The sequence below is a fragment of the Marmota monax genome, unplaced genomic scaffold, assembly GCF_021218885.2.
Source record: "Marmota monax isolate L192 unplaced genomic scaffold, Marmota_monax_Labrador192_F-V1.1 WCK01_AAM20220418_F8-fsc00103, whole genome shotgun sequence".
NCBI classification, from domain to species: Eukaryota; Metazoa; Chordata; class Mammalia; order Rodentia; family Sciuridae; genus Marmota; species Marmota monax.
This window is the reverse complement of record NW_026694286.1, coordinates 4988272-5013534: the sequence shown is the minus strand read 5'-3', so window position 1 is coordinate 5013534 and position 25263 is coordinate 4988272. Positions and strand designations below refer to the sequence as shown.

At 38.6% G+C, this 25263-nt stretch overlaps 1 protein-coding gene across 1 annotated transcript in view; it reads left to right on the top strand.

Moving 5' to 3' along the window:
- Lama1 (laminin subunit alpha 1) overlaps positions 1-25263 on the top strand; it is a 165121-nt gene that overhangs the window by 115555 nt on the left and 24303 nt on the right. The window contains exons 40-51 of the mRNA XM_046467487.2: positions 705-840; positions 1706-1799; positions 10730-10846; positions 12279-12461; positions 12760-12914; positions 14366-14509; positions 15135-15268; positions 16192-16342; positions 17469-17593; positions 21825-21975; positions 22877-23021; positions 23548-23689. Coding sequence (XP_046323443.1) covers positions 705-840; positions 1706-1799; positions 10730-10846; positions 12279-12461; positions 12760-12914; positions 14366-14509; positions 15135-15268; positions 16192-16342; positions 17469-17593; positions 21825-21975; positions 22877-23021; positions 23548-23689 — 1677 coding nt within the window. The remainder of the gene's footprint in view (positions 1-704; positions 841-1705; positions 1800-10729; positions 10847-12278; positions 12462-12759; positions 12915-14365; positions 14510-15134; positions 15269-16191; positions 16343-17468; positions 17594-21824; positions 21976-22876; positions 23022-23547; positions 23690-25263) is intronic.

The window sequence follows — 25263 nt, the reverse complement described above, 5'->3', positions numbered from 1 at the left end:
TTATTAGCTTTTATTTATAAGTCACCTGATTTTGCCAATCAAATAGTAACAGAAAATAACTGGTAATGTCTGGCCTGGGACTCGCCCAACTCAATAACCTGAGAAAGAAAATGAAGTGAGTTACTCAGAAAAGATGTACCAGTTGTCAGATTTCATTTTCCAGATAGAGAGAGCTGGATGAAGTTGCGCCATTACCATCTGACAGATTCCTAAGTGATTGGCCCACTTGTTAGAATGGAGTTCAGCTGATTGAAATATTATCTGATCTTCCTGCGACATCTCTATTGAATTCCATCAGCCTGGGGTGTGCCATTTGAGGGAGGAGATTCAGCATCCTTATGTGTGTAGGAAAACTTTTTGACAATTAGCAAGTGCCTTGTAGGAGAGATTATCACCAACACAGACAAGTAGCCGTCCCTCAGCATAAGCAAAGGTTAAACAGCGCTCAGGGAATGTGGAGGGCAGCTGTTTGAAAGTGATGGAATGTTTGTCTAAGGAAACAGCAATAATCTCTTCTTCTGGTTTTAATTAAAGATCAATTCTGAGCGTCACTGTGACAATGAGGATTTGAAGGGGAATCCATGTTTTCCTAAGGAGAAGGGAACTAGGAGGCTTCCAAGAATAATGGGCACTTATAATTTTCCTGTGAATCCACAAATTTGATTTAGTGTATCATAACATCTCTAAATATGCTGATTTGATAGTGGCCTTAAAAATGTCAGACATGTGACCCTCAATGCCACCAGTGCCGCTCACGTCCACTACAACCTTCAGAGCCTGACAGAAGAATCAGAGAAACTGGCCAACGATGCTCACAGGACTGTGAGTGAGACCATCCTGGTAAGAAATGCTCTCAGGCTTCAGGGTATACCTTCCTTTTGGGGGCACTAGGGGAGGTTGTTCTAGAAGGATCTTGAGTAAAGACTTAATGGCTCAAATATATACTCACATTCTTTTCTGGTGGAATCTGGTAATGGCTTCTGTTATCATATGATACACATTTTGATTTAAATTGATTTTTTTTAAGAGACAGGGTCTTGCTATGCCCAGGCTAGTCTCAAAGCCCAGGGCTCAAGTGAATCTCTTGCTTCAGCCTCCCAAATAGCTGGGACTATAGGCATATGCCCCCATGCCCAGCTCATTATAAATTTTTAATAGTCATAAGTACTTCTTTTTGAACACTAGAGACTAGGATTGAAGAAATAAGGAAAATCTCACTATTCCTTATGATTAAAAACAATAATGCCACCTGATATCTATGTGACTCATGTTTCTTGTGGTGAATTTTTTTTTTTTTTTTTTTTTGGTGCTGGGGATTGAACTCAGATGCTTTAATCACAAAGCCACATCCCCAGCTCTTTCCCCCTCCCCCCTTTTTCTTTGTTGAGACAGGATCTCACTAAGTTGCTGAGGCTGGCCTTGAACTTGCAATCCTCCTGCCTTAGCCTCCAAGTTGCTGGGATTATAGAGATATGCCACCAAGCCCAGTGAAAATCTTTTTATAATGGCTGTCCTCCTTTATACATTTAACAATGTATTCCTGTTCTTTCCTCATACTGAATGGTCCCTCCTGTTCCCTGGTTGACATTCTTGTTTGGAAAGGAGGCTCTAACTAGAGGCTGTTCTTACAGGATGGCTTTCTCTGTCCCCAGCAGGATCCCACACTGCCCTGTGGTCACCAGGTTTAAGCTGTTCTGTTTTTCAGTTCTCAGAATCCCTCCTTTCTAATGGGTCAGCAGCTCTGCAGCGCAGTTCCAGGTTTCTAAGCGAAAGCAACAACCTCAACAGGAAGCACCAAGGTCAGTGTATTAATTGGACAAAGCAGAGTGAAGAAGACACATCTCTGAGCGTCTCAAAGAACATTCTGGGTTCTCATTTCCTGGAGTAATGTGAAGCTTCATATTTCTTTGCCACATGAATATTCCAGTTCCCTGTCATCTGGACCTTGTATGATTTTGTATTTTATTCTCGCAGTATCACATATTGGAGTTTGCCTGCTCCACCAGCATACAGCCTTCCTTGCCGACCAAATCCTTCACTTACTGCTTGAGCTTAGAGCCTTCTCTGTTCTTCCTAGAGTTGGTTAAGTTCTCACTGCTTGCAAGCGCTCCTCTATTTGATTCATTATTTCCCAGTTCCTTGGGACTTCTCTTGCCTTTCTGGCAGGGCTAGTATCATGTTACTAGCTTCATGATAGGTTCCCATTAGACAGTCACTGAATTAAATAATAATTGATTTATCAATTTTTTTAAAAAACATGTAATTTAGTTTTTATTAGGAATTACTTCAAGAAGCAACTATTTATCATGTGTAAGAGCTATCCATCCAATAAGCATAACAAAAAATGTCAGCAAGAACCTATTGTGTAAGATAAACTATATAGGCATACATTTTTGATAACATATAATGTGATTTTTAATTTTTTCCTTAAAAATGAAATATTCATTTGAGATAAGCAACAAATTCACTTATTACATCCCAGTTATACACATAAGGACGGATGAAGGAATTACACATTTTTAAAAACAAAGTAGTTGCCCTATTTTTGTTTTTCCCCAAGAATTCCATGATTTTTTTATGTGTTGTTTTTAGAGATGCATGACGATAGAGTGTATTTTGACATAGTATACATACATGGAGTATAATTTCTCATTCTTGCGATTGTACATGACGCGGAGTTTTATTGGTCGTGTATTCATATATGAACATAGGAAAGCTATGTCCGATTCATTCTACTGTTTTTCCTATACCCATCCCTTCTCCTTTACCTTCATTCCCTTTGGTCTAATCCAACAAACTTCTATTCTTCCCTCCCCACTGTTATTGTGTGTTAGCATGATGGTGGCGGAGACTATTATCATGCTAAATGAAATAAGCCAGTCCCAAAAAAACAAAGGCAGAAATGTTCTCTCTGATATGTGGATGCTAACACATATCATGTGATTTTTACCTTAGCATATTCTATTTTTTTTTTCACTTTTTGAAAAGCTTTATTTGTCTTGGCAGTTGGAGCACAAGTAATAAATCCAATTTGAAGTAGCTGTGGTAGATTGCAAACGTGGCCAAAATTTGTTTCTTCCCTTCACAAGGTGTAGTCTATTTCTCTTTTTTTTTATTGTTTTTTAATTTTTTTATTCCTTTTTTTATTATTAGTTGTTCAAAACATTACAAAGCTCTTGACATATCATATTTCATACATTTGATTCAAGCAGATTATGAACTCCCATTTTTACCCCGTATACATATTGCAGATTCACATCGGTTCCACAACCACTTTTTTACATATTGCCATACTAGTGTCTGTTGTATTCTGCTGCCTTTCCTATCCTCTACTATCCCCCCTTCCCTCCCCTCCCCTCTCCTCCCATCTTATCTCTCTACCCCATCTACTGTGATTCATTTCTCTCTCTTGTTTTTTTCCCCTTTCCCCTCACGTCCTATTATATGTAATTTTGTATAACAATGAGGGTCTCCTTCCTTTACCATGCAATTTCCCTTCTCTCTCTCTTTCCCTCCGCCCTCTCGACCCTGTTTAATGGTGATCTTCTTCTCATGCTTTTCCTCCCTATTCTGTTCTTAGTTGCTCTCCTTATATCAAAGAAGACATTTGGCATTTGTTCTTTAGGGATTGGCTAGCTTCACTTAGCATAATCTGCACTAGTGCCATCCATTTCCCTGCAAATTCCATGATTTTGTCATTTTTTAGTGCAGAGTAATATGCCATTGTGTATAAATGCCACATTTTTTTATCCATTCATCTATTGAAGGGCATCTAGGTTGGTTCCACAGTCTAGCTATTGTGAATTGTGCTGCTATGAACATCGATGTAGCAGTATCTCTATAGTACGCTCTTTTAAGGTCTTCAGGGAATAGTCCAAGAAGGGCAATAGCTGGGTCAAATGGTGGTTCCATTCCCAGCTTTCCCAGGAATCTCCATACTGATTTCCAAATTGGCCGCACCAATTTGCAGTCCCACCAGCAATGTACAAGTGTACCCTTTTCCCCACATCCTCGCCAACACTTGTTGTTGTTTGACTTCATAATGGCCGCCAATCTTACTGGAGTGAGATGGTATCTTAGGGTGGTTTTGATTTGCATTTCTCTGACTGCTAGAGATGGTGAGCATTTTTTCATGTACTTGTTGATTGATTGTATGTCCCCCTCTGAGAAGTGTCTGTTCAGGTCCTTGGCCCATTTGTTGATTGGGTTATTTGTTATCTTATTGTTTAATTTTTTGTGTTCTTTGTATACTCTGGATATTAGGGCTCTATCTGAAGTGTGAGGAGTAAAAATTTGTTCCCATGATGTAGGCTCCCTATTTACCTCTCTTATTGTTTCTCTTGCTGAGAAAAAACTTTTTAGTTTAAGTAAGTCCCATTTGTTGATTCTTGTTATTAACTCTTGTGCTATGGGTGTCCTATTAAGGAATTTGGAGCCCTACGCCACAATATGTAGATCGGAGCCAACTTTTTCTTCTATCAGATGCAGAGTCTCTGATTTGATACCAAGCTCCTTGATCCATTTTGAGTTAACTTTTGTGCATGGCGAGAGAAGGGGATTCAGTTTCATTTTGTTGCATATGGATTTCCAGTTTTCCCAGCACCATTTGTTGAAGATGCTATCCTTCCTCCATTGCATGCTTTTAGCCCCTTTATCAAATATAAGATAGTTGTAACTTTGTGGATTAGTCTCTGTGTCCTCTATTCTGTACCATTGGTTCACCCGCCTGTTTTGGTACCAGTACCATGCTGTTTTTGTTACTATTGCTCTGTAGTATAGTTTGAAATCTGGTATCGCTATGCCGCCTGATTGACACTTCCTGCTTAGAGTTGCTTTTGCTATTCTGGGTCTTTTATTTTTCCATATGAATTTCATGATTGCTTTCTCTATTTCTACAAGAAATGCCATTGGGATTTCGATTGGCATTGCATTAAACCTATAGAGAACTTTTGGTAATATCGCCATTTTGATGTTAGTTCTGCCTATCCATGAACAGGGTATATTTTTCCATCTTCTAAGATCTTCTTCTATTTCTCTCTTTAGGGTTCTGTAGTTTTCATTGTATAAATCTTTTCACCTCTTTTGTTGGGTTGGTTCCCAAGTATTTTTTTTTTTTTTTGAGGATATTGTGAATGGGGTGTTTTTCCTCATTTCCGTTTCAGAAGTTTTGTCGCTGATATACAGAAATGCCTTTGATTTATGCGTATTGATTTTATATCCTGCCACTTTGCTGAATTCATTTATTAGTTCTAGTAGTTTCTTTGTAGACCCTTTTGGGTCTTCTAGTTATAGAATCATGACTTCCGCAAATAGTGATATTTTAAGTTCTTCTTTTCCTATTTTTATGCCTTTAATTTCTTTTGTCTGTCTAATTGCTCTGGCCAGTGTTTCGAGAACTATATTACATAGAAGTGGTGATAGAGGGCATCCCTGTCTTGTTCCAGATTTTAGAGGGAATGCCTTCAATTTTTCTCCATTCAGAATGATGCTAGCCTGAGGCTTAGCATAGATAGCTTTTACAATGTTGAGGTAAGCTCCTGTTATCCCTAGTTTTTCTAATGTTTTGAACATAAAGGGATGCTGTACTTTGTTGAATGCTTTTTCTGTGTCTATCAAGATGATCATATGGTTCTTATCTTTAAGTCTATTGATGTGGTGAATAACATTTATTGATTTCCATATATTGAAGCATCCTTGCATCCCAGGGATGAATCCTACTTGATCATGGTGCACAATATTTTTGATGTGTTTTTGTATCCGATTCACCAGAATTTTATTGAGGATTTTTGCATCTAGGTTCATTAGAGATATTGGTCTGTAGTTTTCTTTCTTTGAGGTGTCTTTGTCTGGTTTCGGAATCAGGGTGATGTTGGCCTCATAGAACGAACTTGGAAGAGCTCCCTCTTTTTCTATTTCCTGAAATAACTTGAAAAGTATTGGTATTAATTCTTCTTTAAAGGTTTTGTAAAACTCCGCTGTATACCCATCCGGTCCTGGGCTTTTCTTGGTTGGTAGTCTTTTGATTTCTTCTTCTATTTCATCCATTGATATTGGTCTGTTCAAATTGTGTGTATCCTCCTGACTCAGGCTGGACAAATCATATGACTTAAGAAATTTATCGATGTCTTCACTATCTTCTATTTTATTGGAATATAGGGTTTCAAAATAATTTCTAATTATCTTCTGTATTTCTGTAGCGTCTGTTGTGATATTGCCTTTTTCATCCCGTATGTTAGTAATTTGAGTTCTCTCTCTTCTTCTCTTCGTTAGCATGGCTAAGGGTCTGTTGATCTTATTTATTTTTTTGAAGAACCAACTTTTAGTTTTGTCAATTTTTTCAATAGTTTCTTTTGTTTCAATTCCGTTGATTTCCGCCCTGATTTTAATTATTTCTTGCCTTCTGCTACATTTGCTGTTGTTTTGCTCTTCCTTTTCTAGGGCTTTGAGATGAAGTGTGAGCTCATTTATATGTTGGTTTTTTTCTTTTTTTGAGGAATGACCTCCAGGCGATGAATTTCCCTCTTAAAACTGCTTTCATTGTGTCCCATAGATTCCAATATGGTGTGTCTGTATTTTCTTTTATCTCTAAGAATTTTTTGATTTCCTCCTTTATGTCTTCTGTATCCCATTGATCATTCAGTAACATATTGTTCATTTTCCATGTGATGTAGGATTTTTCCTTCCTTCTTTTATCATTGATTTCCAGTTTCATTCCATTATGATCAGACAAAATGCATGGTATTATCTCCACCCCCTTTATATTTACTGAGGGTTGCCCTATGGCATAATATATGGTCTATTTTTGAGACGAATCCATGTGCTACTGAGAAAAAAGTATATCCACTTGATGATGGTTGATATATTCTATATATGTCAGTTAAGTCTAGGTTATTGATTGTAATATTGAGTTCTATAGTTTCTTTATTCAACTTTTGTTTGGAGGATCTGTCCAATGGTGAGAGAGGTGTGTTGAAGTTACCCATAATTATTGTGTTGTGGTCTATTTGATTCTTGAACTTGAGGAGAGTTTGTTTTATGAACGTCGCAGCACCATTATTTGGTGCATAAATATTGATAATTGTTATGTCTTCTTGGTGAATGGTTCCTTTTAACAGTATATAATGTCCTTCCTTATCCCTTTTGATTAATTTCGTCTTGAAGTCGATTTTATTCGATATGCAGATGGCCACCCCTGCTTGCTTACGAGGACCGTGTGCGTGGTATATTTTTTCCCAACCTTTCACCTTCAGCCTGTGTATATCTTTTCCAATCAGATGTGTCTCCTGGAGGCAGCATATTGTTGGATTTGTTTTTTTAATCCATGTTACCAGCCTATGTCGCTTTATTGGAGAGTTTAAGCCATTAACATTTAGAGTTACTATTGATATATGGTTTGTACTTCCAGCCATGTTTGATTATTTATCTTTTTTTTTTTTAATTTGGTTTGTTTCTCCATGATTAGCTTTCCCCCCGCCCTCTGTCTTTACTAAGGTACTTCCCACTGATGGTTTTGGTTATTGTTTTTCATTTTTTCCTCATGTAGTGTTTTGCTCAAGATGCTTTGCAATGCTGGTTTTCTGGCTGCAAATTCTTTTAACTTTTGTTTATCATGAAATATTTTTATTTCGTTGTTGTACCTGAAGCTTAATTTTGTTGGATACAAAATTCTTGGTTGGCATCCATTGTCTTTCAGTGTTTGAAATACGTTGTTCCAAGATCTTCTCACTTTCAGCGTCTGTGATGAAAAATCCGTTGTTAACCTTATTGGTTTACCCCTGAATGTAATCTGCCTCCTTTCTCTTGTAGCTTTTAATATTTTCTCTTCGTTCTGTATATTGGATATCTTCATAACAATGTGTCTTGGCGTTGGTCTACTGTGATTTTTATGCTCGGTGTCCTGTATGCATCTACAATTTGTATATCCGTTCCCTTTTTTATTTCTGGAAAGTTTTCTATAATTATTTCATTCAGCAGGTTGCTCATTCCCTTGGTTTCAACCTCTATACCTTCCTCTATCCCGATGACACTTAAGTTTGGTTTTTTTATGTTATCCCATATCTCTTGGATGTTTTTCTCGTGATTTTATACCAGCCTTTCTGAGTTGGCTAGACTCTTTTCAAGATGATATATTTTGTTTTGATTATCTGACGTTCTGGCTTCTACTTGCTCCACTCTGTTAGTGATACTCTCATTTGAGTTTTTAATTTGGTTTATAGTTTCCTTCATTTCTAGAATTATTGTTTGATTTTTTAAATAATCTCTATCTCCTGATAAAGATGCTTATTTGCTTCTTTTATCTGTTTATGTAATTCATTTTCAATGTGTTCTTTCATTGTTTGAATTTGCTGTCTCATATCCTCTTTAAGATTCCATTCCATCTGTCTAAGGTATTCCTTGAGTTCTTTATTTGACCATTTTTCTGATGCCTCTAGGTCCTCCTGAATATTTAGGCTGTCCTGCATTGTTTGTACTCCTTTTCTTCCTTGCTTTTTCATGCTGTTCATGTTACTTCTTGTTCTGTTTGACTGCTGAGTTACTATTTACTCCTATAAATTTATTTGATGCTTGGAAGGAAAGGTATTAGAAGGGAAGGGAAGAAGTCACTAAAGAGAATGAGAGTAAGCAGGTAGAATTCAAGGAAAGGGGAATAAGGAAATTGTAAAGAAATTAAAAGACAAAAGAAAAAAAATAGAAAAAAAAGAAAAAAAAATTTAAAAAAATAATTAAAAAAATTTAAAAAAATTTTAAAAAAATGAAAATGAAAAAAAAAAACAAAATAATAAAAAAAATTTAATAAATGCAGTCTTAGAGTTTGATTAACTTCTCTTCCAGTAGGTGGAGCTGTGCCCACCGGGCCAAGCTTCTCCTCTCAATATGCGGGAACCAATCTCTGTGCAGCAGCTCCTCCTCCCAGACTGGGTGGGTCTCCAATCCTGAGTGCCTAGGGCCTTCTCTTGTGTCTAGTCACTTTCCCACTTTTCCTCAAGCCAGGCCCCGCTCATCGGTGACGTTCACCACAATACTGGCTACACGCCAGGTCTGCTGCTCCCGGGAGCCCTATTTTCATGAACGACTGGGCACACTCTCCCTGTTTGCCATTCCCTCAGACCCTAAGTTTGTGGAGCTTGGGCTGAGAACCCTCAGCATATTTTGCTTGCCCTCCGGTAGCCACGCCCCCTGGAGCTGGTGCAAGAGACCTCAGTTGTCAGCACTGGTGGGAGCGGTAGCCGGGGATTCCGCGCCACGGGTCCCGCGCCACTTCTGATTCCCTCAGTCTGACTATCGTGCTCACGGGAGAGCTGGGAGGGGCCCTTAAGGTTTCCCCGCTGTGTGGAGAGGGAGGGCTAGGGGGTTACACACCTGTCGCCACCGGTTTCAATGAAGTTATCTCCTCCACGGCATTCTGGTGACGTCAGTTCTCTGCCATGGTGGTATCCCATGCGAATGGCGACAGTTCGTTCCCTTTGCCGGGTGACCAATGCAACGGGTGGGTCCTGACTGGCTCTTCCAAGCCCCGTCTCAATCCTGTGGCCACTGCCTTTGAAGGCTCGGTTGGTATTAACCTCCGCAGATTCAGAAAGGCCGACCAGTTTTTTCAGCGGGATCGTTTAGTGCTGAGTCACAGCGGTTTGTCTGTGAGACACAGGTGACCAGGAGCTTGAATTCAGCCGATCCGGGCTCGGTGTGTGTTCTGAGAGGCCCAGACTGTTCGCCCCAGATCCATGTCAGCTCAGCATTGCCTAGTGATCCTGAGCAAACAGCATTTAGACGGTTTAAGACTCCTTATGCCCGCACAGCTGAAGAGGTCAGAGACTTGATCTCTCCGCGCCTGCCACCATGTTGGATCTAGCATATTCTAATATATAAAAAAATATCCAGACTTTCTCTGTAGCAGTGGGCCATGCACAAAGCTGATAGCTTTTTCAGATTATTTCCAAGTCTATTACTGGATCCTTCATAGTTTTCTGAACCAAGGGCTTGGTTATGTGAGTTTTTTCTTGTTTCTCTGGTGACTAACACAACTTAGAATTTATGCTGTCATCTCACAGAATAAATAATGCATAATGCTCAGTCACAAACTCCAGCATCCATATTGATGAGCCTTGGTTTCCACTGACACAGGTTAAGCAACTTCACAGCCCATGAAATGTTGAAATTCCTGGCAATTAAAATGTCTTGTTTCGACCGCGTGTTCAAAATCCAGTGTGATTGTGTGTGGTGAACAGAAACATTCAAAGTAAAAGCTTTGATTAAACAGGGATGATGAGACTTGAAGGAAAGAAAGCCTAGCTGTGGGGTCAGGAGGGAACAGAAAGGGGCAGAGGAGTGGTGGGGAAGCCGGTGGGGGAATGTGAAGGAAGTTCCCAGGGAGGAGCCCCAGGGGGATCTGACAACCTAGAGAAAGAAAAGTGGCCAAGATTCAGAAGCAGAAAGGAAATCAGTGGGTGATAGAGACAGTGATGGGAACATTTCTTCACCCTTGAGCTCACCTTGGAGCAAGAAATGAAAGAAAAAATATTGGCGAGAAAGACTTCAGGGAAAGGAGAAAATTGATCAAGCCAGCTAAAAACACACTCTTAATTTCTATAATGTTGGGAAAACATTCAATATTGGGGTGTATTTAGAAACCTATTGATTCTGTAGACGGATTGGAAATGATAAAGCATTGCCTGGGCAGGTTCTTAGAAGGCTGACCTAAAAAGGAAAACACTCTTCCTCTTTTAAATAGGTAATACTTTGAAGCTGAGTAAATTGAGACACAGGGCAAATGGATTTCAAGAGAATGCAGATGAAATTACTAGACAGACCAATGCATCACTCTTGATACTTAGAGCAATTCCTGAAGGTAAGTAGAGAGGAGTTCCTTGTTTCAATTAATATTTTCTTGTAAAAGCATTATACAGAGGCATGAGGAAGTCCTGCCCCAAGTCTGATTAGGAGCCCAAGCTTAAAAATGAGACTGAGATGGATGAAATTTATATTTGCAAATGAATATGATTTGGAACAGAAGATCCACTGTGTTTTTTTTTAAATAACATCAGAACACCTGCACTGAAATACTAGAATTATATTCTTAGAAACTGTATACAAAAAGCTGTAGAGACTATACTACCACATTAATTGCTTACTTTGAAAGTGTGTTTGACACATGCTTAGGTTAAAGAAGGGTCATTACAGGAGATCAATAAGTAAAGAAAATAGAGAACATTTTTCCCTGACATTGAGAGGGGATGCCAGATTCATTACAAATGGGGAGAATTAAAGAATTCTTGCCTGGTAATCTTCCTTCTTGAGGCAATCAACATTCAGAAATAGGTCCATTGATCATGTTAATATTGATGGTTTGGAAATTCAGGACTCATTACAATTTTAAAGAGGATAATTTTTTAAAGTGCTGCAATGTGCTACTTACCATCCCCCCAAACTTCTCTTTTATTCTGCATATGAATTCTTTTTAATTCTCACTAGACATTTCTGCCTCTATAGCTCCTGTATGCTGGTCTTAACTTCTCACCTTGAATCAGTGGAACATTATCTGTTCTGGACATTTGTTTTTCCTTTTCCCTTACATTTTTTTCAAGGATAATAATATATACACTCAACTTTTTCTCTGAAAGTAACTCAAACTTACAGAAATGTTATTAGACCAATCAGTAGAATAGTTATATGCCTTTATCCAGTTTCTTCTAAAATTATTTTACCCCACATTAATTAAACATTTTTAAAATGCATAATAGTGCCTTTTTAAAAATCCTCAGAGATCTTTCTTGAATCTCTGGATCCTGCATTACCTTTAGTGGCCATTTTGTCTCTATTCTGTGGTTATTTCAAGCAGCTAGGTCATGTTGTGCTGTGGGCAGATACCACTTTTTCTAGCCCTGGACCACAGACTTAAGTTCAAGAATTTTCTTATGCAATATGGAAGGATGTGGATGGAGAATATGTTTGATGAAGAGGGGACAAATAGAGAAGTTCTGTCTACTACATAAGAAACTACAATAGGGCCATTCACCATTGCTTTTGTGATCAATTGTGTACTAAAGTCATATTCCAGAGGATTTTTATCCAAATTATTTCATGTGTCCCTACATGGATGCACTAGAGCATATGATAGGGAGTCTTAATATTTGCCACAAAAAACAAGTCGTTTTGTTTTTTTTAACAATCAAGAAAATTACCATAACATGTTTCTGTGTAATAATGGCATTTGTTGTAGTTTTACACTTTTCTCAGTGTGTCTTCAGCTGACTGCATGCTTGAATATTCTTTCATTTTAGGTGTGAGAGTCAAAGGAACCAAAACCAAAGAGCTAGCCATGTCTGCCAACCAGAGTGCATTGAGTACACTGAAGGATGTCGTGGGTCTGAGCCAGAAGCTGTTTAACACCTCAACTGGCCTGTCCGGGATGAACACCACATTGCAAGAGACGAATGAACTTCTGCGAGACTCCACAGTGACCAGTATGCCAGGGGTCTCCCTCTGGTTTTGAAAGTCTGCTGGCTTGATGTATAATGGTTCCCTGTTCACAAGCAGCATTCCTAAAAGAGAAAAATGTGCTACCACCTGGATTAGCATTTGCAGAGAAAGAGAAGGGCCTTGGGGAGTGCATATGGCCAGTGCATTTTTCATATATTTTCCAAATTTCAAGGATGGATTATTAGGATATTCTGTTTTATCCACTGCATGACTAATGAATAATTTATCTTCTTTTCTCCTCCCCAACTCTCTTGCCATCCTTCACCTCCTTGTATTTGTTAGCCCTGTTGGCTGGAAGAAAAGTTAAAGACATGGAAACACAAGCCAACCTTTTATTTGATCGGTTGAAGCCTTTGAAGATGTTACAGGAAAACCTGAGCAGAAATTTATCAGAAATTAGACTGCTGATCAACCAGGCACGGAGACAAGCAGCTTCTGTGAGTAGAGTGGGGCCCTCAGAAATGCCCCACACCCCTGTAGCCCAGGCTCTTGGCAACACTAAATTCCAGAGAATTCCTATGGACTTGGCTCTCAGTCACCCCAGCTTCCCTAGAACTTGCAGACTTGGAACTCAATAATCCCAGCTTCCTCCTAACCTTGTCTTAGTATCTTTAAAGCCAATAAGTATACTTTTTCTTCTGAGTTCTGCTTTGCTTCAGAATGTTCCAAAAGATTGCTAGAAACCTGCATATCTTTATGATTATAGCCTCGCTTCGTAACTATTAAGCTACATGGTGGAGAAGACATTACATCTAAGGTGTTGATATCACTCTCAGTTTCATTGGTTGCATTTGGTGCTGTTGCTTCATTTTGCCAATTTAACTTTAATAACCCAAGTGCTCTTGAGAATGTGCAGTGTGGGCCTCATCCTGCGGGAGTCTTGAGAAAAAAGTTTGTGTACACATAAGTGTTACACAAATTCACATCACTAAAGGCCTCAAATATTGACCCCTGGAGAAGTTCAAAGCTGATAAAATGTTTGATAGCCATTCATGGCACACAGTGCTGGCTGTCCTCTAAAGAGATGTTTCAGGCAAATAATAAGATTTTCGAGAATATGTGCAACGGTGCTCATGGGCCTTTACAGAGGATGAACATGACCTCTGGTCTTCATGTTAATCCTGTTGCAGCTTCCAGACAAGGAGAAGGAGCTCTGGGCTCTGTTTTCTATCCAGAGTCTTCACTGTTGGAAAAGGGACACAGGTTTATATGAGCTCTGGCTTCCACCTGTTCTAGTTACAGTTGCTAAGGGAATATAAGTCCAAGGGATGATTCCAAACACCATGATTAATACAAACTAAGAATCTTTAAGGTTAAGACACACAGGAATAATTGTTAGTTGGAGAAATTGTTAATTGGTAAGTGCATCACTTGCTCCATAAATATTTACTGAGTGAAGAAATATATTTCCCTTCCATTTATTTGACAAATGGTCATCAAATATCCTCTGTGGGTCAATGGGAAGATTCAAGGTCATAAGGTCCTTGTCTTTAAGGACCTTACTGTCTCATTTGAGCAAGACAATTTCGTATATAAAATACCCTGTTAAAAAATCTGGGGTTGTAGCTCAGTGGTAGAGCACTTGCCTAGCATGGGTGAAGCACTGGGTTCAATCCTCAGCACCACCTAAAAAACAAATAAATAAAAAATAAAGGCTAAATTCTTTTTAAAAAATCATTAAACTGGCTTTCCCTGTTTTCCCATGTTTTATTTTGACCAAATAAAATAATTTTCATCACAGTCTGATTCCTCACTTTATGAAACCCAAAGCCTTCTATGTCACCAAGAGAGGAAACTTAAAGTGAAAATTGAAATAATACTTTTGACCTGCTGGAGAGCTGCCACTGGATCACTAAACAATGAGGACCCTTTCCTCTTCCTACTGCAGATTAAAGTCGCTGTGGCTGCTGACAGAGACTGTATCCGGGCATACCAGCCTCAGATTTCTTCTAGTAACTATAACACCTTGACACTGAATGTTAAGACACCTGAACCCGACAACCTGCTTTTCTACCTTGGTAGCAGCACCAGTGTAAGTGAGAGCAACATTGGATATTTGTGAATGTTTGAATTTCCCTAATCAATACTTTTTTGATGGAAAAATAGGATTTTCATGAAAACATTAATTTTCCCACAGGTAACACGCTTTGCTAAAATGGTAGTGTTAGATTAGAAACAGCAGCAGGGTGCAGTGGCATACACCTGTGATCCCATCTACCTGGGAGGCTCAGGCAGGAAGATCACAAGTTCAGGGCCAGCCTGAGCAGCTTAGGGTGGGGGGAGTCTTCTCAAATTTAAAAAAAAAGGGGGAGCGGGGAGTGGAGAGCTGGGAATGTAGCTCAGTGGTAAAGTACCCTGGGTTCAATACCCAGGACCAAGAATAAAATAAAATAAACTACAAAAGTAATTGCCTATGGAAAGGAACTTGATAAAAGACCATAGCCTCTTGGGGCTGAGTATGTAGCTAGTGCAGAGCTGCTTGCCTAACATGTCAAGGCCCTGTTTTCCATCCTCAGCACTGCTAAAATAGATAGCCATTTTGTTTTTATTTTTTAAAGAGTAGAGAAAAAGCTGTAAGAATTCATTCTTTAAAGTGTTCATGTGGTCATGCAAATTATCAGTGTGTAAACTCATCCCCCTTGTGTCCCGCTCCCTAGTCTGATTTCCTTGCAGTGGAGATGCGACGGGGGAAAGTGGCCTTCCTCTGGGATGTGGGCTCTGGGTCCACACGGCTGGAATTTCCAGACTTTCCCATTGACGACAACCAGTGGTACAGCATCCATGCAACCAGGTAGCAGAGAGGGTTCCTCGAAGCATCCCTTATATTTAAACTGTATCTTATAAGTAATCACATGCTTGCAACATCATGTAATGAATAGACTTTGAAACTTCTGGAAAGTCAGATAATCAAAGAACACTTGGCTTAGATTAACTACAGAAAATTTTTTCTTATTACAGATGAAATAAACTTTGTTTCCAAAAGCAACTATTGAAAGAAAAAAAACTTTAGAAGTTTAGAATATTTTTATAACTGATAGAAACTCTAAATCCAAGGCAGCTAACCTAGTAAAACATTTAGTCCTCCCCAGTAGAGAGGAGTAAAATATACCCTGAAAGAAATTCCATGGCTCTGGTGGTGGCATGTGGGTAGAAGAGAACAGAGGATGAAGATGCCATTGGAACTACATTTTTCTAAAATTCAGATGCAGCCAAATTATATTGTTCCATTGTGAGCATGTACAGATATGTAACAGTGAGTCCCATATGGCATCAATAAATTTTTTTTTAGTTCAAACACAAGTAAACTTCTTAATTTTAAAGTCTCCTCCCAGAGTAACTAATTCTGAGCAGCTTTAACTGTATCTTTCTTTCCACTTTTCTGTAAACATTATGTTTATTGTTGATGTTCTGTTGTTGGAATTTTTTTCTTCATTTTTTACAAAAAAAAAATGGTGCCATATTGAAGGGGAGTGAATTGTATGCAAATGTGGTTTAACTCATCTGTAACTGCTTTAAACAGGGAAGCAACACAATGACACAACTCTTTTTTACAAGATTTTGGGGAGTAAACTGCAGGTGGACTGGGCAAGACTGAAAACAGGGAGACTAGCTGCGGGTCTGGAGAGAAGCAGGGGGCTGTGTACGAGAGAGATGTGGATACCTGTGTGATGATAAAAGATTCTGAAAGTCCCTTTTGCAATGTGTGACCCTCAGGTTTGGAAACGTTGGTTCATTGAGTGTAAAGGAAATGAGCTCAACTCAAAAGCCACCAATGAAAACAAGTAAATCCCCTGGAATGGCTAATGTGCTGGATGTAAACAATTCAACACTAATGTTTGTTGGAGGACTTGGGGGACAAATCAAGGTAACATTCTGAAAGTTTGTTTGAACAGGGTGGATTGGCCACTTTCACCTGTGTATAAAAAATACTATGCTTAAATTTTTCAATATATCCCAAGCAGATGAAGATTTTTCTACTTTTTTTGTTTTGCTTTATGACAGCTCAGCTGCAGAGTTGGGCCAGTTTTGTGGGTAAAGGATCATGCTTAATCACTAGTGTAAATGGAGAAGAAACCAAATTTGCTATTTGACCTCTTTTCCGATAATGAAATAAGAAATCCAATGTTCTATATTAATTTCTGTCATCTCTAGTCTAAATCTAGAGGAGACAAATACTAACTGGTGTTTCCTGGGTGAGCCGGTGTTTCTTTGTTTGATTGAATTAGTATCTTCTCACCAAATAGAGTCATATTAGTTGGTCTTAGTGCTCTGCATAGGAGGACAGGTCTCAGCTCCAGATGGTCCCTCACTACCAACCACATTCTTTGGATCTCAGTTTCCTTGCCTTCGATAAAAGGGGCTTTTCTCCAGTAACCCTAATCTACCATGGAGCATGGATTTGGGTTCTTTGTCTCTTGAATTTGAAGAATAAAATCCACACACACACGGATGATAGCAAAATAACAGAAATTATTAGAGTAATAGAAAGCAGAGCTCCCAAAGAGGAGGGGTCCCAAGAGAGGGATACCGAAGAGTGGCTATTGTCTAGAAATTTACTTAGATTTATATGTTTAAGGAAGTCAGCCCTCTGCCCAATCCCGGGTAAGGCATTGAGTGTCCATGAGGTATTTTAGTATAATCAAAATATTGATTATGTATTTCCTTCTTTGGAGAAACATGACCCCAGTCACATAGGTCTTGATTTTAAAATAGCCTTTTTGTATGTTTTTTAGCAAATATCTATGGATGCTATTTTATCTCCTATCCTCCCAGACTTCTCTTTTCCTCCTGACATCACTAGTAATGGGGGTGATCTTTAAGATCCTGTTCAGTTGACATTCACTCTAGAAGGCCACTTCCCAACTGGAGGGAAATCCAGTGATGCCATACGGGCCATTTTTATGAATGCCATTCTCTCAGAATTTGAACTCCAGGGAGAAGCCTCAAATGCTCTATGCCAACTATATGGGGGTTGTGTTTGTTTGCATTAGAAATCTTCTGCAGTGAAGGTGACTCATTTTAAAGGCTGCATGGGAGAAGCCTTCCTGAATGGCAAATCCATTGGCCTCTGGAACTACGTGGAAAGAGAGGGCGAGTGCGATGGCTGCTTCTCAAGGTAATATAATATGTCCCCTCAATTGCACACATTATTACATCTGAGAACTGCTTAAAGAATTTACACATGCATCAAGCATGAATGGAGTTTATGATATGGATCATCTTATTACAAAGGATATGTTGTAGATTATTTGCTCATAGCAGCATGTTATTTTTAAGCACTTAAAAAGAAGTGCTCTTTTTGCTTTTCTTGTCTTATATGTTTAGAACCTAGATCTTAAAATCTAGAAGTTTCAGATATCTTCTCAAACAACTTTCTGTTTCAGAGACACACAGTTAAATCTTGGGTAAATCACTGTCCTTTTTTATTCTAAAAATACCTCCAAGGAAGAGAAAATTTTGTGTGTATGCAGTTGATTTTTATAGATAAGTACATTCCTATTGCTAACCAAGTTCTATAATTCTAGGAATAAAATGCATTTGGAAATGAAGAACAGCTAATATGTTTTTATGTAAGCTGATATAATTGAAGGCATTTAATAACTAAATCTCACCAGTTCAACTCTGCTTCCTCGTAACAAAAATGATTACATTCCCTGAAGTATATAAAACCTGTGTTCTAGTACATTAATAGTCAAGACAATAGATTGCCTTTTGACATTATAGAAATGTATCACATCAAATATCTTCTCTCATGTAATGGCTGCCTCTGTCCAGATAGATATCTGTAATTAACAGTGAGTCATGACAAGATCAGTCAGAAGCAGCTTGAATTTGGGGTTAGGTTTTCATTTTCTCATTGTCATATCTGCTTTCTCACCTGGCTCAGAGCATGGGATTTTGTAATTTAAACCTTTTATGTGCTGCTCCACCCCTCTACCCAGCTTAGCTTGCTTTAAAAATTCTGACCAGGGCCAAGATGTAGCTCAGTGGTAGAACATTTGCCTAGTGTGCACAGGCCCTGGATTCAATTCCTAGCACTAGGGGAAAGTGTGTGTGTGTGTGTGTGTGTGTGTGTATTATACATACACAGAATCTTGGTTACAGCAGCTTTAGGACTTAAAAAGGACATTGGGTTTGGAATCTAAATTTTCACAGGTTACTATCCAGGTCTCCCATCAAATTTCTCTAGGAAACTTTGGGTAATGTTTTCACTTCACTGAGGTTTCCTTTCTTATTCCAGAAAAGAAAAATAATAATCATACTTATCTTACCCACCACCCAGAATACACAACATCGTGTATGTGAAAATATTTTCTGCGTTTGATACCCCTCCCTGATGTTCCTCACTGGTCTGCCTACAGTGGTATATTCCTTTCTAGATAAATGTGTCAGGAGTATTTTCTCAATAGTGAATGTTAGAAGAAATCAAGGCTTTGAAATTGCAAAATATGATTAAAAAAACACTCTAAACTTATAAGGTGGTAATGATGCTCTAGGACTTTAGTGGAATGCACAGGTGTGTCCAGACTCTGGTCCATCACTTTTTTCTTAAGCTCTGTGTCTACCAAGGAAGTTTTCCCAGCAATTTAATAATTCGAATCTGAAAAGCACGGCAACCCTTAGAGTATGTCCCCTCCACTGACCCCACATCATTAACCTCACTGTTAGAGAGTTTTGGCAGAGATGGTATATTTCTAATATTGAACACGTTCCCCTGCGTTAGCTGTTACATGATCCCCTGTTTTCATCAGTTATTTTTAAAGCAGTGACTTAGACTGCAGCATGGAGTAAATTTAATGATGATGCTGGCTCTTCTCTTTTGTTAGGGTGAGGAGGTCAGTTCTCTATGTGGCCTCTGTGTTTTTTCCTGAGACACCTCCTCTCCTACCAGATCCCCTGCTATACACAGCCTTTGAAGGATGAGCTTGCGAGGTCAGGGGATGCTGCTGTCCTTCTGATGTTAATTCAGGGGTTTTTCTGATGCAGGACTGGCCACCCAGCTGAGCTGTAAAGGCCAAGTGGACTCACGGGCTCAATCAACCCTGGATTTAATGACCATGCTTTGTTGGGTACTCACAAACCAGATGGCTGTTCTTGTGCTTTATTGACCAAGGATTCCAAAATATATATTTGTAGATAATACTCGCTTGGTAGGATACTAAGAGGTCTTCCTTTTTTTAAGTAGCATTATAGAATGTGTACTGATCATAAGTGGTTGGGAAACTCTGAGTTAAAAAATCAAACATATTTCTTTGCTATGAGGCTGTCATAGCCGTTAATTATTAAGATGCTAACATGCAGGCCACCCCTGTCCCAGGAAGAGGCCAGAGTTGCAGCATTACCCAAACTTACTTGACCCCCAAGTTCTTTTTAAAATAGTACATCTGGAATTGCTTCTTTGTTCTTCTTTGAATATATTACTATACCTCGTTACATAGTGTTAGCATGTTTATAATTATAAATAGTCTCTTAAATTCTTTTTGTGTGTGTGTGTGTGTGTGTGTGTGGTACTGTGAATTGAACCCAGGGGCCTCACACATGTTGTTCAAGTACTCTACCACTGAGCTAAATCCCAAGCCCCAATTTTAATTTTATTTTATTTTGAGACAAGATCTCACCAAGTTGCCCAGTCTAGCCTCAAACTTGTAATCCTCCTGCCTCAGCCTCCCAAACAGCTCTCTTAAATGCTTAAAGGCTACTACAGAATTAACCACTGGTTCTAACATTTCTCATTGAAGTAAATGTGGATAAACCTTGTATTTAATTAACATGAATAATCTGTGTATTAGTTAAGAGAGGCTATCACAGTAGTATAGTAGCTTGCATGGCTGACTTTGATACAGATCAGTCAGCTCTGTCTTGGGCCTCTGACTGGTTGGGATTTGATCCCCAGTAGTCTGGTTCTAGGGTTTGTGTCTTTAGTCCCATGAAGCTAATTGGCCAAGAAGTAGAGCAATGGAACATGCTTCTAGAAAGCTGCATATTTAAGAACTAAACCATAGTTTCAGGTATAAAAGAAATTGCAAGATGGAAATTTTTAGAAAAATCACGACTGCAGGTAGCAATAAATGTGAAACCTGAGGTCTCATAAAACCTTGAGGTGTTTTGTTTTGCTTTTTCATCGATGGAAACAATTTCACTGGTTATATATACAACCCTGCTTGGAGGTGTGGAGGTGTGGAGGTGAGGTTTGTTGATACACTCTCAACTGGGCAAAGCCCAAAGTCATAACTAAAAACCATCATCATCCAAGTTCCACTCTCAAGACCTATTATATTCCAGAAAAACTATTTTTGATAGAAACATAATTATGATACATCCAAATTAATTACTTTGTAATTGAATAGTGAATCAAATCAGCCTTTTGAGGTATGTTGAGCGGGAGGGTGGGGGTGAGGACAAAACACACTGGTCTTGCTCTGGGCCATATTGTATAAGTCTAGAAATCCACACATCCACCTCAATATGATCCAGGGCTTTAGACTCATCCTGCAGATTTTTGAGGATGTCAGTGATGCTTTGCAAAAATGATCCTTCCAGGACATAGGCACATATTTGTTTTTCATTGCAATCCAGTTTACCTAGTGTTGGTTTTAACCAGCAGAGAGTAATAAAAGCCTATATAAAAACTATTCTGAAAGCACCAGAAGTAAAAAAGGACATTGAAGGAAATTAGGGCAAACAAACAAACTTATATCTTTGATAAGCAGAAATATTTGTAGGATTATCCTCCTGTGAAGAAATTTCTTTTTACTGCGGTGAACTCTGCCTACCTTAACTTTCTTTTCATTATGAAGCACCTGGACATTTGTCTTGCATAAACTCATGGCGAGTATATTTTCAGATGCAGGTTGAGCATCCTTTATTTGAAATGCTTGAGACCAGAAGTGTTCTGGATTTAGAATTTTTTCAGATTTTGGAATATTTGCATATCTATAATGAGACATCATGGGGGTAGGACCCAAGTCTAAACAGGAAATTCATTTATGTTTCATACATACCTTATACACAGCCTAAAGGTCATTTTATACAACATTTTAAATAATTTGAGGGGTGAAACCATTTCATGGTGTGGAATTTTCCATTTGTGGAAGTATGTCGGTACTCAAAAAGTTTCAGATTTTGGAGCATTTTAGATTTCAGATTTTTTTTAGATCACGGAGGCTCTGCCTGTATTGTGGCAGAGCCTCCGCAATTGTATACTTGTTATTAAATAATGGAAATAATAACCCTACCATGATTCTGCAAAAAAAATGATTTGGAGGAAGGAAAACTTAGTAGCTCCAACTGTTTGTGCTCTTTCCCCTCCTGGAAATGGGTAGTATTTCATCTTTTCTCTTTTGCAGCCCCCAGAATGAAGACTCTTCCTTCCATTTTGACGGGAGTGGATACTCTGTTGTAGAGAAGACACTCCGGGCCACTGTGACTCAGATCATCATGCTCTTTAGTACCTTCTCACCTAATGGTCTTCTTCTCTACCTGGCTTCAAATGGCACTGTAAGAGTTTACAGGGCGGCTGGAAATGGTGGTGCATGTCTGTAATCCCAGTGATTTGGGAGGCTGAAGCAAAGGAATCCCAAGTTCAAAGCCAGTCTCAGCAACTTAGTGAGACCCTGTCTTGAAATAAAAATAAATAAATAAAAGAGGCTGGGGAATGTGGATCAGTGGTAAAGTGCCTCCTGGAATAAATCCCCAGTGTACCTTAAAAATAATAATAATAATAATAAAGAGTCTATGGGGCACTGAGCCCTCTTTGTATGTACATTTAGATTGCTGCAAGATTATTTATTTGTTGAAGATTTGCTAAAAAACTGATATAATATATACACATCTATGTCATACAATTTTTCCATTTAATATCATTTATTTATTATATTAATACAAACTCATGGAGAACCTTTGGAAAATGCAGAATAACATGAAGTAGAAACACATTTTCCAGTCGTTGTAGATAGCAATTAAAAGCTAATTCTTAAATTTTAGTTTAAACACTATCTTGCGTTCATTGTGACCACAGTGGCCTTCTTTGAATCCCATCCATAGGACTTCATGTTGTCCTTTGCAATCTCATTGTTAGTCATCTTTGTCTCTCATTCTTCAAGGTTTATTTTTAGAACTGGCCCATTTGTCATTTTAAATGAAAAAGTCACAAAGAATCCAGATCTCTTATTGAATTGTGGATTTTGATAGCAGTGAATAGTGTTCATTAATATTTGGGGAGTGTTCTAGGAAGCCATGATGGACATTTTTTAGTTTTGTAGAGTAGACTTCTAGCTATGGGGAGAGATCCAGTCTTTCTGGTTTGACTTTAGAAGGTGTTCACCACACCTAACTTGAAGGGAAAGGAAGTTTGGGGATAAAGACATGGCTCTCAGGAATTCTGTTCTCTTCCTTACAGAAAGACTTCTTGTCCATCGAGCTGGTCCAGGGTAGAGTTAAAGTTGCAGTTGACCTGGGTTCAGGACCTCTTGTTCTTATGACAGACAGACGGTATAACAATGGAAGCTGGTACAAAATTGCCTTCCAGCGAAACCGGAAGCAAGGTAGGTACATGGATGCGCTCACCTGATACTGGTCACTCACATAAGAATAAACGTCTTTCCAAAGTCAGCAGTCTTTACTCTATGTTAGTTTCCTGGGTATACTTGAGTGATTTTCCTGCCCATCACCTTAACCCCACTGGGGAATGACTACATCCTTGAATGCCACTCTAATTAAAAGCCATTCTTGTCCTTGGAATGCTAAGCAAGAGGAGACTCATATTGTTGAAAGAATAAGTTAATTCAGTTTGTGGTTTCCTTATTTCACATTAAATGCTGGATTGAAATTAAGAATCCAGGCAATTCTATTTTCTTCCACCTATCTACTGCCATCATCTAGAAGTATGTATTCTGGATTTGTTGACCTTCATAAAAAGGATTTTCTCTTGTCATTTAATAGTCAAGAAGCTGGTCAGGTTTGCAGAATTCAAGAATGTCTTTGTAAATCAATTTGTTTAGCGAAGTTTGCATTTTACTTTACTGAAGAAAGCAATTTTTAATTTATCTCTTCCTTTTAATCTCCCTTTAGGACTCCTAGCTGTAATTGATGCATATGACACTAGTGATAAGGAGACCAAGCAAGGGGAAACTCCAGGACCATCTTCTGATCTCAATCGCCTAGAAAAGGACCTGATTTATGTAGGCGGAGTACCTTGGTCAAGAGTTGTAAGGTATGATATTAAACTGCAGAATTTTCGTGTCCCTGATTCCCGACCACATTAGTTTTCCGAGCTGCTATAACAGAGTAACACAAATTATGTGGCTGAAACAGTACACAATTACTCTGTCCCAGTTCTGGAGGGTATAAGTCTGAAATCTAGGTGTGTCCAGGATTGCAAAAGTCATCGGAAGCAGATCTGTTCTATTCTCCTCACTCTGGTAGCTTCCGGCACTCCTTAGCTTATAGATGCCATCTTACCTATGACTTCACATCATCTTCCCTCTGCTGTGTCCTGTGTGTCCAATTGCTCCTTCATAGTGGCACAGTAGTCTTATTGAATCATGACCTACCCTAATGGCCTCATCTTAACTTGGTTACCTCTGCACAGATCCTGCTTCCAAATAAGGTCACATTCACAGATATTGGGGGTTAAGACTGCTGCATCTTTTGGGGGAACACAACTCAACCTATATAACCCATTTTTTTATCTGAAGTACTCTATACCACGTTAGTTGGGAAGTAAAGCAAGCCTTCTGCAAAATATGTAATGATTCTCTACTTATTGCCTTTAGTACATCTAAAAATTGTTAACTGTGCAGTATATGGAGACACTCCACTTTCTGTCACACTCCATACTCCTCTATCGAGTTTTAAAGAGTAGTGTAATCTCTTTAAAGCCAAAAAAAAAATGTTTTTAAATATGAAACCAGCCTAGGGGCCCATGAACAGATGAGTGGATAAAGAAAATGTGGTATATATACACAATGGCGTTTTACTCAGCCATAAAGGATAAAATTGTATCATTTGTGGTAAACGGATAGAACTGGAGAACATATGCTGAGTGAAATAAGCCAAAGCCAGAAAATCAAGGTTCCCAGGTTTTCTTTCATATGTGGAGACTGGGGGCAAGGGAAAGCATTTGAAAAACGAGCAGTTTCATGAGATCAATCAAGTAGAGGAAGGGAGGTAAAAACAGAGGGCACAGGGAAGTACTAGGAAATGAAATCTACCAAATTATGCTATGTCCATGTTCAAATATACCACAGTGAATCTCATATATATACATATATATACAATATACTCATTAAAATAATATAATAATAATAATAACAAAAGAAAAATCAGTAAAGCAGAATAAGCAGATCATGGGGAGGGAGGAAGGGAGGGAAAGAGAGGATATAGGAATTGAGAATGATGAAACTATGTGCATGTAGGAACACAGCATAATGAATACCACTATCATGTATAATTATAATGCACCAATAAAAACAAGTTATTAAAAACAAAACAAAACATGCTTTCCATCAACTTATCTGGAATCTGTCCCCCTTTGTGCGATTATAGTGAAAGATGTATGTGACTGTTGAAAGACCATTAGGAATTTGGATGAACAAAGGAGGGGACATTAGGATCCTTTTCTAACACTGATTTGTGCTTAACTTTGCAACTTGAATGATTTACATAAACTTTTGTGGTTCTTTGTCTTCAGTTTTATAGCTTTGAAATGTATAAATTAAGTTCTAAGTTTTATTCACACTATTAAAAAAAAAAGTCACATGTGAAAGGCCTGCAGTCAAGGCCAGG